This window comes from Zootoca vivipara, chromosome 13, assembly GCF_965207765.1.
Source record: "Zootoca vivipara chromosome 13, rZooViv2.hap1.1, whole genome shotgun sequence".
NCBI lineage: Eukaryota > Metazoa > Chordata > Lepidosauria > Squamata > Lacertidae > Zootoca > Zootoca vivipara.
Window position 1 is genome coordinate 52,247,143 of NC_142596.1, and position 15,938 is coordinate 52,263,080.

At 52.9% G+C, this 15,938-nt stretch overlaps 1 protein-coding gene across 4 annotated transcripts in view; it reads right to left on the bottom strand.

Annotated features, from left to right (window-relative positions):
* Nucleotides 1-2,597: 2,597 nt before the first annotated feature.
* Nucleotides 2,598-15,938, bottom strand: part of RADIL (Rap associating with DIL domain) — a 79,362-nt gene continuing 66,021 nt past the window's right edge. For all 4 annotated transcript variants that reach the window (XM_060282600.2, XM_088656503.1, XM_088656505.1 and 1 more), the window contains 6 exons: nt 15,625-15,775; nt 13,996-14,186; nt 7,828-8,242; nt 4,393-4,532; nt 3,273-3,412; nt 2,598-3,143 (listed from right to left, as the gene is read on the bottom strand). In XM_060282600.2, coding sequence (XP_060138583.2) covers nt 3,035-3,143; nt 3,273-3,412; nt 4,393-4,532; nt 7,828-8,242; nt 13,996-14,186; nt 15,625-15,775 — 1,146 coding nt within the window. In that variant the 3' untranslated portion in view covers nt 2,598-3,034. The remainder of the gene's footprint in view (nt 3,144-3,272; nt 3,413-4,392; nt 4,533-7,827; nt 8,243-13,995; nt 14,187-15,624; nt 15,776-15,938) is intronic.

Below are 15,938 nucleotides of genomic sequence, written 5' to 3' on the forward strand. Positions count from 1 at the left end.
TTCCATAGTCCTCGCCTGACATTTCCAGGGCGCTATATGGTAGGAATAGTCGCACTGGGCATTTTCCGGACCAGGCGCAATTCTGCCTTTGCGCACAAACCGCCATGAATGTAATCTCTCCCCCCCCCCAGTAAGTTGCTGGCCTGCTTTTCAACTGTGCGCCTCTTGAGTCTGTGTGAATGGTGTTCCCCTTCCCGGCACTCCTTTGCCTTCCCTTTTGCAAAAATGAACACAGAGCCCAGAATGAGACACGGCTGCCAACCCTTGTTACGACGGTTGCTAGTTTTACTGTATCCAGTTATTAAACCCAGAGGAAAGGAGCTTGGACATGCCGGCCCCTTGTCCCTGGCCTTGTTCTTTATCACATCGCCTGCAATACTGTAACTATATACAATATTATTATTTTTTAAAAAAGATGCACGTTATTAACAAACGAAGGTTGTCGCCCTTCCTCAATCCAGGGAGAAAAACGGCTGTCTTTCAGTCCAGCGAACCGAGGATGCTCATCCCGGCAGAAGGGATTGAAAATGTTTGCCTTTCGGCTTGAGATAAGTGCTGCTTTAATACTGTTCGCCTAGAAAATGGAAGCTTCTCCTGTTCATCGGGGTATTGGAGGAGGTCTTGTGTAAATGAGATAAAGTCTCTCTACATGAATGGGACCACTGATGAAACTTCGCTTGAATCATTGGCATATTTTGGCTTCTTTTCCTGATCTGCTGCCCGGCACACAAAGGACGGTGGGCAGCGTAGCTCTTGCGGCCGTAAGCAGAACTGCCGCATGCCGTGGCAAGGAGGGCCAGTCTGTTTGAAAAGGGCCGTTCCTTTAAGGAAGATGGATCCGCCAGCAGCTATATTGGCTACAGCAGCCCTGTTGAGCCTCCTTGCTCAGAAGCAGTTGAGCTGCTGAATGCCGGCTGCAGGGAGGGCGTCTGCCTTCATGGCCTTCCTTGTGAGCTCCCTGGAGAAGGCATCTTGCCCAGCCGCGATTCAGAGAGAGGCTCCTGGGCTTGGAGACTTAGACTAGGTCTGTTGCAGCCGGGCATGGCTCTCTCATGTGCTTCTTAAGCAGGTGTTGTGACAGCCCAGCAAATCTGAAGATTTAGGGCCATCCAGTTATTTAACCCAGTGCCTGGAGGCGGTTGGAGGATGGATGGTGGCTAACAGATTGAGGTTGAATCCTGACGAGACAGAAGTACTGTTTGTGGGGGACAGGAGACGGGCAGGTGTGGAGGATTCCCTGGTTCTGAATGGGGTAACTGTGCCCCTGAAGGACCAGATGTGCAGCCTGGGAGTCATTTTGGACTCACAGCTGTCCATGGAGGTGCAGGTCAATTCTGTGTCCAGGGCAGCTGTCTATCAGCTCCATCAGGTACGCAGGCTGAGACCCTACCTGCCTGCAGACTGTCTAGCCAGAGTGGTGCATGCTCTAGTTATCTCCCGCTTGGACTACTGCAATGCGCTCTACATGGGGCTACCTTTGAAGGTGACTTAGAAACTACAACCAATCCAGAATGCGGCAGCTAGACTGGTGACTGGGAGCGGCCGCCGAGACCACATAACACCGGTCTTGAAAGATCTACATTGGCTCCCTGTACATTTCCAAGCACAATTCAAAGTGTTGGTGCTGACCTTTAAAGCCCTAAATGGCCTCGGTCCGGTATACCTGAAGGAGCGTCTCCACCCCCATCGTTCTGCCCGGACACTGAGGTCCAGCACCAAGGGCCTTCTGGCGGTTCCCTCGTTGCGAGAAGCCAAGTTGCAGGGAACTAGGCAGAGGGCCTTCTCGGTGGTGGCGCCTGCCTTGTGGAACGCCCTCCCAACAGATGTCAAAGAGGAAAACAACTACCAGATTTTTAGAAGACATCTGAAGGCAGCCCTGTTCAGGGAGGCTTTTAATGTTTAATAGATTACTGTGTTTTATTTTTCTGTTGAAAGCCGCCCAGAGTGGCTGGGGAAACCCAGCCAGATGGGCGGGGTATAAATAAAAAAAATATTATTATTATTATTATTATTATTATTATTATTATTATTATTATTATTATTATCCCCTAAAGTCCCTGTGTCTATCCATCATTGGGTCTTAGATTTGATAGAGCTGTGCATTTGGGGTGGCCAGTAGCCATAAAGTGGGGAGGGGCTGGCTGTGAGGCCCCTTTCATAATAATTTTATTTATACCCCGTCCATCTGGAACATGTCCCCAACCTCCCATCTCTCTGCTGCCTGACATCCATTTCCCCTCTCTGGGACTTTGTGGATTTAGCTTTTCTCCCTTACTCCAGGCCTCGGGCATCCTGCGGACTCCGACTCCCATCAGCCCCTGTCAGGATGATGGGAACTGTAGTTCAGCAACAGCAAGTGAGTGTCAGGCTCCAGGGGCAGTGCTTCCCACCTCTCGTCCTGCACATGTACTATGTCATAGTTGCGGCACCCCCCTCGGCTTGGCGCCCAGTCATGCTGTTTGGGCTCCCCATCCTGCCTTCCTTTGCACCCTCCTCTTAGCCTGGCCACGGCAGCTTCTTCCCCCTGGGCCTGTACATGAACAGGTAGCTAAGCGACAACAGCTCGTTTTCTCCCAGGCGTTTTTGCAGCAGAGGCAGGGAGGTAGCAGTCAAGGGCTTGGGATGTTGCTGCAGGGCTAAGTTCCCATCCATCTGGGTGGGTGCACAAACAGCTGGTCTCGAAATTCTCCAGTTGCAATGAGAGCAGGCAGCCACAACGGGGCAGCGCCGCCTCTCTTTAAGTCGCCAGCTGTTGGCACCTGGTGTCTGCAAGAGCGAAGCCCAGCCTTTGGCTCTGAGACGGCAGCAATTCAAACCATCTTGACGGTTCCAGAGCTGGGAGGGCAGAGTTTGCTTCTGAGGCCAGGCGTAGTCTGATGTTTCCGCCTGCAGGCACTTCCGAGGGGCGGGTGGGAGCCTGCAGCCAGGGTGCCCCATTGCAAGAAGTCTCCCCAGGCTGTGCCCACGGCCCCGATCCCTTGTGCACTGTTGGAGAACCCAGGAGAGCTGTTTCGGAGGCAACCCTTCTTTTATTTTAAGGGGAAGGGGAGGAGCTGAAGCTGATTTTCTTGGCAACCTCCAGGTCCGATTTGGCCACCAGGAACCGCAGCTTCTTGCCCCCCGATCGGATGAGGTCGACGGCACTGAAAGAAGAAGGGGAGCAGGGGGAGGGGAAAGCCCATCAGAAGGAGTGGGCGAGAGCGAGAAGGCAGGGTTGAGCCACACCATCGGTTCCTCCCGCCCCCACCAAGCCTCCCTCCCTCTTTCCCTACCTCTGGTAATCGGAGCCAATAAGGCTCGTGCCGTTGACAGCCAGGATCCGGTCCCCAATAGAGAGCCTGCCATCAGCTGCTGCAGGGCTGTCGTGGATCAGGGTCCGGATGTAGATCCCGGGGGAGTTCAAGGGCGTGTGCTGATGAGGAGGGGGGGAAGAGAAGGTAAAGCAGGAGTCTGTGATGGAGGGAGGCATTTGCAGGAGCCTACTGTTGGACTGGGAAACTCCTGGGCTGCCTTCTTGCCATCTCTTCTTGCAACTGGTTGGCAGTTCGTTTCCAGGCCCAACTCGAGGGGCTCGTGTTAGTGTTTGAAGCCTGAACAACTCGGGATGCAAAGACCTGAAAGGTCACCTCTCCCCTCCAGACTCCCTCGGGTGCCGAGATTGGTGGTGGAGCCCCTCCAGGCACTTCTCTGCCCTCAGAGGCTCAGAAGGGGGTGGTGACCTAGGAGAGGGCCTTCTCTGCAGTGGCCCCTAGGCTGTGGGACCCACTCCCTAGAGAGGTGCAGCAGCTTCCAGAGGATGCTGAAGATACGCCTCTTTGCCCTGGCTTTTGACGCCACCTAAAGACCCGCCTTACTTATTGCAAACTTACTGCAAACATGACAACATCAACCCTGTTGTGTGGGAATCCCTTGCAGACGACCACAATGCCTGGTGAAAATCAGTCGGGTTGTGCATCCGCAGCAGCGACCAAAAGAAGAACGAGCGCAGAGAGAATAAACGCCCGGCTGCATCTGCAGCCAGCACAGCCAGCCACTTTCCTAACAAGTTGGCCGGGGACCATTTTAGCACATAGAAGAAGCTTGACGTAGCTCAGGGGCAGGGTGTGTGTTTTGCATGCCAAAGGGTCAATCCCTGGCGTCTCCAAGCAGGGCTGAAACTCTGGAGACCTGCTAATGGCCTCTGCATGGACCAAGGCTGGCTCACGTGGGGTGGGGGGTGCCCTGCAGTTTTTGTTGGGCTCCAAATTTCCCTTGGTCCCAGCAGCCAGCATGGACAATGGCCAGGGGTGAATGGTGGGAGCTGTGTACCTCTCCATCTGCACAGCATTCCCAACCAGCCCTTCTTTGGGACCAAACCAAAAGCGACTGAAGCTGGGAGAACGAGAAACTCACCAGGCCATCGATCAGCCCCATTCCCAAGCCGATGGGCCCCTTTTCCAGCTCCACTACGAAGACGTAGCAAAAATCGTCTGTGGCCGAGCTGCGGCTCGAAGAGGCTGGCGTTGGGAAGTCGTAGGGTGTTGGCGAAGAGCCTAGGGTCAGAAGGAAGGCAATTTGTGGGCCTGTCTGTTCCTCGCAAGCAACACCTTCTAAATAGAAGAACGTAAGGAGAGGCTGCTGGATCAGGCCTGGGGCCCATCTAGTCCAGCTTCATGTTCTCACAGTGGCCTACCAAACGCCTGTGGGGAACCGGCAAGCGTTTCTCTCCTATGTAAGTTTTACTGTTCAGACTAAGAGTTGGCCAGGTTTTCCTTACCCAGTGGCCAATGGTCTTTATTTTCCCATTTCTGTGTGCAATACACTCTCTTGCTGCTGTCAGCAGTATGGCAAATCAGCTGTAAATCACTTTTAAACTGCGAGGACCTTCTGACCAAGTGCACACAACCAGCTCTGGGAGCTTGTGCAGGCTGCAGCGAGCTCCATCTGCCCCCAAAGCGCGGCTGTTTTTGTGAAATAAATGGGAGCTCGGAGGCCAAGCGTCAGAAGCCACCGAGCCCAACCTGAGGCTGGAGCTGCCCATGAATTTGGCAAGGGCTGCTCCCAGCTGCTTCCACCCAGTGACTCAGAGGCGGGAGCACATGGTGGTAACACACTGAATTTCACTTCCGAAGGCTGGGAGAGGATTTGGCAACTGAAATGGACTCTGCCTACCTCGTCATTCCCTCCAACGTGGACGGGCTCTGCCCACCGATGGGCTTGCCTCGTGAGCCACAGCTCCTGCAAAGCAAGCCTAGGCAAGAGTCCTAGAAGGCAACTGGTAGGGTGGAAGGCAGGGAGCCCAACACCAGGGGGTGCCAGAGCCAACGACAAGCAAAGCCAACTATGGACGGATGACGACTAACAGAGTGAGGTTGAATCATGACAAGATAGAAGTACCATATATTCCGGCGTATAAGACGACTGGGCGTACAAGACGACCCCCAACTTTTCCAGTTAAAATATAGATTTTTGGATATACTCGCCATATAAGAAATACGATATGGCGTATAAGACGACCCCTGACTTTTGAGAAGATTTTCCTGGGTTAAAAAGTAGTCTTACATGCAGGAATATACAGTAATGTTCTTGGGGGACAGGAGGCGGGCAGGTGTGGACGACTCCCTGGTCCTGAATGGGGTAACTGTGCGCCCCTGAAGGACCAGGTGCGCAGCCTGGGAGTCATTTTGGACTCACAGCTGTCCACGGAGGCGCAGGTCAATTCTGTGTCCAGAGCAGCTGTCTACCAGCTCCATCTGGTACGCAGGCTGAGACCCTACCTGCTCGCGGACTGTCTCGCCAGAGTGGTGCATGCTCTAGTTATCTCCCGCTTGGAGTACTGCAATGTGCTCTACGTGGGGCTACCTTTGAAGGTGACCCAGAAACTACAACTAATCCAGAATGCAGCAGCTAGACTGGTGACTGGGAGCGGCTGCTGAGACCATATAACACCGGTCCTGAAAGACCTCCATTGGCTCCCAGGATGTTTCTGAGCACAATTCAAAGTGTTGGTGCTGACCTTGACTTGAAAGCCCTAAACGGCCCAATATACCTGAAGGAGTGTCTCCACCCCCATCGTTCTGCCCGGACACTGAGGTCCAGTGCCGAGGGCCTTCTGGCGGTTCCCTCGCTGCGAGAAGCCAAGTTGCAGGGAACCAGGCAGAGGGCCTTCTCGGTGGTGGCGCCTGCCCTGTGGAACGCCCTCCCATCAGATGTCAAAAAGGAAAACAGCTACCAGACTTTTAGGAGACATCTGAAGGCAGCCCTGTTTAGGGAAGCTTTTAATGTTTAACAGACCATTGTATTTTAATATTTCGCTGGAAGCCGCCTAGAGTGGTTGGGGAAACCCAGCCAGATGGGTGGGGTATAAAAACTACATTATTATTATTATTATTATTATTATTATTATTATTATTATTATTATTATATAATTCTAGTCCACCCCATCTTCCTCCTCCCCCTTGGTGAATTCTACAAAGGAATCACAGAGGCTGATCCTCAGGCACAGGGAGGCCTATAAAGGTAAAGGGGCCCCTGACCATCAGGTCCAGTCGTGTCCGACTCTGGGGTTGCGGCGCTCATCTCGCTCTATAGGCCGAGGGAGCCAGCGTTTGTCTGCAGACAGCTTCCATGTCATGTGGCCAGCATGACAAAGCTGCTTCTGGCGAACCAGAGTAGCGCACGGAAACACCGTTTACCTTCCCGCCGGAGTGGTACCTATTTATCTACTTGCACTTTGATGTGCTTTCGAACTGCTAGGTGGGCAGGAGCTGGGACCGAACAACAGGACCCCAATCTGGTTGTTAAGTAAGAGGGCAGGCAGGGGGGTGAGGCAGCGCCCCATCTGCCCTAGTGCACCAGCCCCTTCTGAGTGGTCGGCATGGCTTCAGCCTGCAGGGTGGCAGGTCCCATTTTGGGGGGAGATAATAAACCTCCCCACACGTAGAAAACTACCCCAACTCAAGGCTAGAACCTCCCTCCCTCCTGTCTCTTGTTTTACTTGCTGGAAAATTCTGGGGAGCGTTTGTGCTTAAGCCACGGGGACCAGCACCCCTTGCTACGTGGGGCGGGGAGACCAAAACCGTGCAGGCCGCAGTGTCCAAACCAGGCGAGGCCACACAGACGCCGGGGCATCATCACATGGATTCAGGGGCGAACTGGGTGAAGAAAAACAAGCAGAGCTTGAATCCTAGCGAGACGGAGGCACTGCGTCACTCTTGTGCCCAAGAAAGGGGTCCGCCAGCTGCCCTGGGTGAGGTTGCCCTCCCCCTGAAGGAGCACGTTCGCAATTTTGGGGCTGCTTCTGCATCCTGTTCTGTCCCTGGAGACTCAGGTAGCAACTCCAGCTGGTCTGAGAGCTACGGCCATTCCTGGCCACAAGCAGTTCGTGTTCTGGCGGCTTCAGTACTAGATTACTGCAGTGCGATTAGCTGTTTTGTTATTTACAGTTTAAATAAATAAATAAGCACAACAAAGTTTGGTTGTCGAATGCTTTGGAAGCAGAACAATTTGGAACCCGAACGCCGACAATCCGGAAGTGAATGCTTCCGTTTCCGAACAATTTTCGGAAGCAAAACGGCTTCCGAGCAGTGTTTTTCATTTTTCTCCCTTGACTTTGCAGCCAGCCTGTTGATCCTCAGTTTTCAAAATTTTCGGAAGCCGAACAGTCTTCCGGAATGGATTAAGTTCAAAAACTGAGGTTCCACTGTATTTGATAATCCATTCAAATGTAACAGTTCGCAATAACTCTCGACAGAATAATTCAGCAGAAACATACTCCAAAAATTATTATAACAGCCTTCCCTGGAAGGTTCAACTCGCTTGCCCAGAAAGTGGCTCTTCCATCCCTACCTTCAAGGGTCGTGGTCTTGGTGCAGCTGAGGCCATTCCTCCGAGGGTCCGCTGTGGCCTTTCCGGGAGTGGCCTCGGGGGTGAGTTCGAGGCCCGCTGGGTCAAAGGTCAGAGGCGTGTTGGGTGGGGTCAGCAGGCAGGAGGGGTCTGCTGGCGCCGATGGGACACTGCCCTTCCCCTGGGAGGCCTGCAGGTGGAGCTGGTGGAGGCTCTCCTGGAGCCGCAGCTCACAAGCCTCGTTATCCCCGGCGGAACCGTTGGCGCCCGGCGGGACGGGAGATGGAACCCCAGCTGCCCTGGGCTCCACGCAGCTCACAGGTCTGCGGCGCTGCCAGTTCGCCCGGGCGTAGGAGCGCCCCGTCGCCTCTGCCTCCGAGTCCGCCTGGGGGGTGGTTTGGCAGCCGATGGCATCTGTCTTTAACAGGGAGATACAGAGAAAGAGGAGGCATAAGTCTCTCCCTTACTTATATGAAACATCTATATCCTGAAATTCATTGGGGGGGGGAGCTGTCAGCGGTTTACTACAGCTGTACAGGAGAACCATGAAAACCATATTGAAAAAGAATGTTAAAATCAGAAATCAGCTAACTATCGTGCAGAGGTTATTATTGTCATTTATTCAATGTATATGCCAGCCTTTGTCAAGAGACCACAGGGAGGTTAACAGCATAAAACACAAAATACGCGCTATAATAGTAGTAAAAGAAATGGGGGGGGAAACCAACCCCCCAGAAAACACATTTAAAAGGCCGTAGGTTGTATAGTTAGCCAAAGGCCTGGGAGAAGAGGAACATTTCCGACTGACACCTAAAGGTGTATAATGAAGGCTGCAGGTGAGCCTCCTGGGGAGAGCACTCCACAAGTGGGGAGCCACTGCAGAAAAGACCCCGTTATCATGTTGCTACCTTCTGGAGCTCTCGTGAAGAAGGGCCACAGGAGAGGCGGTCCTTGAGGTGTTGTAGTTCTGAGCCGTTTAAGGCTTTATAGGTCAAAACCAGAACTTTGATTTGGGCCCAGAAACTGGCAGCTTAGTGCAGTTGGGCCAGGATCGGTGCAATATGTTCAAATCGCCTTGCCCTGGTGAGCAACCTGGCCGCTGAATTCCAGTTGTTCTTAATCGCTCGCATAAACTTGGCAGAACAGAAACATTTTCAGGCGGGCATTGAAAAGTTGGAACAGAAGGTGCCTGCTGAATCTCCAGTGGCAGAGAGTTCCACAGGACTGGGCTGGTGACACTAATGGCTCCATTTCATGTTGTAGCCAGACGAAACTGCCAAGGTGGGATAGAAGGGTTCAGGTGGTCTTTGAGGCATCCGGGCCCTGAATTGTTCAGAGCTTTGTCAATTAATCCAAGGACTGTGAGTCTGGCTCTGTAGCAGATGGGCAGCCAGCAAATATGCTATAGAAGTGTGGAGTCTCATCCTCCTTGATGGGAAGAAGAGGGAAAGGTATGGACCCAAGACAGCAGGACATGCAAGGCCCCATCTAACCTGTTTTAATCTCTCTACAGCCCATGGAAAGGGAACTCCTGCATTAAAGGTCACTTTGTGGCTGAGGCGGGGATTTGAACCTCCCTGGTTTAGCAGTCAGACTGCTACACCATGCTGGTTCCTAGTGCAGCTGAACTGCCCCATCCTTGCCTTCAACCCCCTCTCATAAGATCTAGGAAGAGCCTGCTGGATTAGGCCAAAAGCCCACCTCGTCCTCTGGCGTCTAAACCACAGAGCCTAGGGCTTGCCGATCGGAAGGTCAGCGGTTCGAATCCCCGCGACAGAGTGAGCTCCCGTTGCTCGGTCCCAGCTCCTGCCAACCTAGCAGTTCAAAAGCATGCCCCAAAGTGCAAGTAGATTAATAGGTACCGCTCCGGCGGGAAGGTAAATGGCATTTCCGTGTGCTGCACTGGTTTGCCAGAAGCGGCTTAGTCATGCTGGCCACATGACCTGGAAAAACTGTCTACGGACAAACGTCGGCTCTCTCGGCCTGAAAAGCGAGATGAGTGCCGCAACCTCAGAGTCGTTCGTGACTGGACTTAACTGTCAGGGGTCCTTTACCTTTTACCACCTAGTCCAGCAGAGCAGAGCCATCCTGGCTAGTAGCCGTTCAAAGCCCTCTCCTCCTCCTCCCTGAATTTGTCTAATCCTCTCTGAAAGCCATCCAGGTTGGTGGCTCTCACCACCTCTTGTGGGAGGGAGTTCCACAGTTCATCTCTGAGATGCATGAAGAAGGACTTGCTTTCCTCCGTCCCAAATCATCCAGCATTCAGCTTCCTTCATTGGATGCCCAGGAGTTCGAGTGCTAACTCTCCCCGTCTTAGCCCTGCTAAGGAGCTTTCCATCCCCTCGCTTTCAGGTTAGGGGATTAGTGCTAATCCCTTGCATTGGCTTCTCTTTCTCTCTTGTGAAGCATCAGCCCAGAAAGGCTTTCAATAAAGGCCAGGAGGGGCTGCAATTGGAGATAAGGCAAAGCGAGGAGGGGTTGGTCTCAAGCGCCAGCAGGGGACTCCCAGTAGGTGCCATCATGGGGTCATTGACAGGAAGAGATGTGGCAGACCATGAGGGAGCCCCTTTTCCCCTGGTGTGGGGTGGGGGTGGGGCAGACACAGCCCTTTAAGGGCTGCTCAGAAAAGCAATCACAATTCCACCTGACATAACTGACACTCAGCGGGAAAGAAAGCAAATTTTGACATCCTGCATAAACGGAGCACCGTGGCACCCCTTGTCTCGCTTTGCAAAACTCCCGCAGCTTCTGCTACTCCTAACCTAGTTGCAGCAACGGAGAAGCAGGAGAGTGGAATGGAGTCTCTTGTAAGAGGGGCTGGTTGGTTGGTCGGCCGGCCGGCAGGCTGACACCCTGAACTGGAGAAGTGCAAGCTGCATTTGCCCTGATAATCTTTATACAGTGGTGCCTCGCTTAATGAAAGGATTTTTCGAGCGGAGCTTGCCTCGCTAGATGAATGCGTTTTACGAAAAATTCGTCTAGCGAATCGCGGTTTCCCATAGGAATGCATTGAAATTCAATTAATGCGTTCCTATGGGCAAATTAAAAAAAAATTGAATGCATTCCTATGGGATTCGCTAGACGAATTTTTCGAATTAATTTCGTCTAGCGAGGCACCACTGTATATAATTCTCATTTAAAGTGCCGCAACCCTCTTTGCTGCAATAGACTTAAGATTCTTACCCCTTTTGGAGTTCTGCCTTGACCTGAAAATGTGTGGGTGCTGATTTCACAACCAGGTGAACGCCCCCTGCCCCCCCCCGCCCCGGGGAGAATGTGGGCGACATCGTCGTCCTTCCCAATTCAGATTATAGGAAGATTTCTTTGCAGATGCTCAGCAGAAACAGGCATGTGGTGTTGAAGGAAAGGTGATGAGCAGGTGCAAGTCTGGTGGGGGGTTTAACATGCTCACTCCTTGGAATTTGAGCCCTCGACTGGTTTTCAATTATTCAGAACTGCTGCTGGATTTCATGATGGGTTTGAAGCAGCAGCAGCTGGTTTGCTCGCTGGGCGTGAGCCCTGGGGCGACGGAAGGGGCCACAATATTTCAGATGGGGGGGAAGAGAGAAGAAAAGACTTGCCCTTTTGCTCAACTCTCTACCGGAGGGGTGGACCCCACTGACAATCTCACGTCCGCAGGTTTGCAAACAATCCAATGTGCGCGCACACACACACACACCACCTCAACAGCTCTCAACATATTCTGCAAAATGTGGGGCAGACAGGGTGGAGGGGAGATCTTGGTGGCCCTGTGTGGGAAGATCATTTTGGATCTTGCCCAGACAGCCCTCGGGCATAGCAAAGATTGGGTGTTCACTAAGCAACACCACATGAAATGATTTACCTGAACCAGTAGGGGAGCGACAGACAGAAAGGCAATACGTCCTTTCGCCTCACCGATTCTTCCTCTTTTAGAAGCTTCTTGTGGGTAAATTAGATTAGACCACTTCCTTTTGGGCTTTACTTCCTTCCTGCTTCTACTCCAAGTTCAGGATGAGCTAGCCTGTGCCAGTGGCTCCATACATGTCAAAGCAATACTTAAAGTGGCTTTGCTTGACATAAATACGGTACAACTGCATATTACACAGGAGTCCAGTTCCAAGATGAAAATCGCAAAATGAAATACCTGCTGGCGGACTGTCTGGCCAGAGTGGTGCATGCTCTGGTTATCTCCTGCTTGGACTACTGCAACACGCTCTATGTGGGGCTACCTTTGAAGGTGGCCCAGAAACTGCAATTAATCCAGAATGCAGCAGCTAGACTGGTGACTAGGAGTGGCTGCTGAGACCACGTAACACCGGTCCTGAGAGACCTACATTGGCTCCCAGGACGTTTCCGAGCACAATTCAAAGTGTTGGTGCTGACCTTCAATGCCCTAAACGATGTCGGCCCAGTATCCCTGAAGGAGCGTCTCCATCACTCTGCCTGGACACTGAGATCCAGTGCCGAGGGCCTTCTGGCGGTTCCCTCGCTGTGAGAACCCAAGTTACAGGGAACCAGGCAGAGGGCCTTCTCGGTAGTGGCACCCGCCCTGTGGAACACTCTCCCATCAGATGTCAAAGGGGAAAACAACTAGCAGACTTTTAGAAGACATCTGAAGGCAGCCCTGTTTAAGGAAGTTTTTTAATGCTTGATTGTATTATTATTATTATTATTATTATTATTATTATTATTATTATTATTATTAATTACTACTACTACTAGGGACCCAGGTGGTGCGGTGGGTTAAACCACTGAGCCTAGGGCTTGCTGATCAGAAGGTCGGCGGTTCGAATCCCTGTGACAGCATGAGCTCCCGTTGCTTGGTCCCAGCTCCTGCCAACCTAGCAGTTCGAAAGCACGTCAAAATGCAAGTAGATAAATAGGAACCGCTACAGCGGGAAGGTAAACGGCGTTTCCATGTGCTGCTCTGGTTTGCCAGAAGCGGCTTTGTCATGCTGGCCACATGACCTGGAAGCTGTACGCCGGCTCCCTCGGCCAATAATGCGAGATGAGCGCGCAACCCCAGAGTCGGTCACGACTGGACCTAATGGTCAGGGGTCCCTTTACCTCAGGGGTCCCCAAACCTACGTCACCAAGGGCCGGTGCTGCCAGCGCCAATTGCGCTGTGGGCCAGAGCACGCGGGAGCATGCACCCATACGCATGTGCACACATGATTTCCAGCGCACTTCCGGGTCACCGGAACACCAGAAATAGCTTGTGCGCATGCACACGGGCCTTCTCCAACCCAGAAGCGTGCCGGAAATGACACTTGTGCATGCACACAAGCTATTTCCGATGCTCTGGCAACCTGGAAGTGGGCAGTCGCGCCGTTAAAAGCAGGAGGCAGCAGTGGGCGCAGGGGCCGCATGAAAGAGCCTCACGGGCCACATTCGGCCCCGGGGCCTTAGTTTGGGGAAGCCTGCTTTACCTTTACTACTACTACTACCACCCAAACCCTTTGTGTCTCCCCTGCGGCTAGTGGCTGGGGAGAGAGAGAGCAAGCAAGGCAGAGAGCTTTTAAGGCCCACGTAGCGCGCAAACTCTGGAAGGTAGCCTCCTCGTGGGAACACGCGTGGCCACGTGAGATCTCGTGCAAGCATCCCAGAGCCATTATGCCCACGAGACCTTGCAAGACCATTCCAGAGCCTGGCCCCTCCAAGTAAGGCAGGAAGCTTCAAAGCTTGTTCTGCACCAGATAAACTCGGGCTCTCTGCCTTGCTTGGATTTAACTTGTGCAGCCTTCAACTGGCTGAAATCGTGCAAGGTAAATGCCATGTAAGATGATCATACTGTAATGAACCTGAAGACTTCTTTTTCCTTTCCATCAGCAGTCTTGCCAGGCTGTTCCTTTCTACCCAGGAGCCATCTAGTCCAACCCCCTGCAATGCAGGAATCTCAACTAAAGCATGGCAGACGGCCATCCAACCTCTGCTTTAAAATCTCCAAGGAAGGAGAGTCTACAACCCCTGAGGGATTCTGTTCCACTGTCAAGCAGCTCTTGCTGTCAGTAAGTCCTTCCTGATGTTTTAGTGTAATCTCCTTTCTTGTAACTTGAAGGCATGGGTTCGAGTCCTGCCCCCCCAGAGCAGCGGAAAACAAGCTTGCTCCACCTTCCATGGGACGGCCCTTCTTATATCTTAAAGACGTGACCAAACCCTCAAGATTCTGGAATGGCAAGAGAGTTTTACCTTGGGGGTCTCTGCTTCGGGCGAGTCACTGGGGTGGGGGCTTTTGCTGCGCAAGCTCCACAGGAAGTGGCGGATGTAGAGGAAGTGCTGGTAAATGTTGTCGTCCAGTCGCTCAGCCTCCAGGTCCACCTTGAACCCTCCACTGGGCAGCATGATTGGCGGGTGGCTGTCGAAGGACTCCAGAATGTCATCTAAAGGCCGTTGTGGTGGAAGAAAATGTGTGAGTTTTGGGGTTTTCGTGATGCAACCAGAAAGAACACACACACACACCCGCCCACCATCTCAGCATGTGCCCCAAAATCCTCTGTGCTTTTTGGAGGGGGGCTACCCCACACTCGCCGTTTGCATGGGATGGGAGAACCACTTTTCAGCCCCGCCCAAACCAGCCGAGGAAGCAGAAATAGCCCGCCCTGTCTCCATCTTTCAGCCTAATTGCTTTGGCACCGATGAGGCTTCTCTGCCGATCCCTTTGGGTACTCGACACAAAACCATTCCCCAAATGTTGATTTAAAAGGTTGCCTTTCCTGGCGGGGGATGCTTTTTTCCACTATGATATTTCGGCAGCCTCCTGTTTTCGCCCTAAAAGCTTTGCGGGGAACGATTGGCGTCCGTACTCCGAGACAAGAGCGCATGGAAGGCTGTGGCCGGTGCCGTTTCCCTTGTGCGTAAACGGTGCGGGGACTGCTTGCGGCACTCGCCTCTCTCTGAGCAATGTGCCCCTCAAATGTCTCCCATTAATCAAAATGTGTGCTGGGGGGGGGAGCAGGGGAGCGAGTAAATCGGATTGGTCAACGCTGCAAAATGACTTTCACCTATGAAATAGGAAACTACGCCTGGGACCCGCAGCAAAATGTTGCAGTAAGTGCTCCCGTTCAAGGTCTGGGCTGCGGCGACCTTTCCCAGAGTGCTCCGTTCCATCCCCAGGTCCCACAAGAATCAGCCAGTAATCTGTGTGTGGTTTCCCCCCCCCCTCCCAGGGCTCCATTGGGTTCTCTCTCGACTTGAGATTTTCTTTTCTGAAGTGTTTTCGTATTTTTGAAAGACTGGCAGAGGGTTTCAGAAAGGGGACTTCCCCAGCCCTGCTTGGGGATGCCAGGGATTCATAGAATTGTAGGGACACGGAGGGTCATCTAGTCCAACCCCCATCAAGGCAGGCATGTCATTGGTGACGAGGGGTGGGCATCCAATCAGTACTGAAGTCTGTCCCATTTCATTTTCAGTGGCAGAGAAATGGGGACATTTGAACTGCATACACCGGAGTCAGCAAAATTTTTCAGCAGGGGGCCAGTCCACTGTCCCTCAGACCGTGCGGGGGGCCAGACTATATTTTGGTGGGGGGGGGGGATGAACGAATTCCTATGCCCCACAAATAACCCAGAGATGCATTTTAAATAAAAGCACACATTCTACTCATGTAAAAACACGCTGATTCCCGGACTGTCCGCGGGCTGGATTGAGAAGGCGATTGGGCCGCATCCGGCCCCCGGGCCTTAGTTTGCCCACCTATGGCATACACATTGTTTCTTTGAGCATTTTCCCCATTGCCCCTTCTGACTCTCCCCTTCTTCAATTCCCCCATGATTCTTGACAGAATCCCTTGCTGGGCAACCCGGCCATGCCTGATCTTACCTGTCCTGAAGGCTGCCAGGCTATCCTCCTTGCTGGGCTGCCAGGCTGGGACACAGCCCATGTCGGACGAGGCCTGGTACTGGGTGAGGATGTGGTGCAGCTGGGCAGGATTGAGGGCAGGGAATTCGGCTCTCAGCACAGGCCAGGTCATCTGAGCAAAGCAAGAGAGGGCCGGGTGATGTGTTGCGGAGGGATGCTCCCCGAGGCCATTCGGCGGAGGCACAGAGGTGGACTGGGCAGCTGGCGCTACCCTCAGACTTTCTGAGCTGCCAACATCATGTGCTTGTGATGAGGAGCATCCTATACGCTGAGAT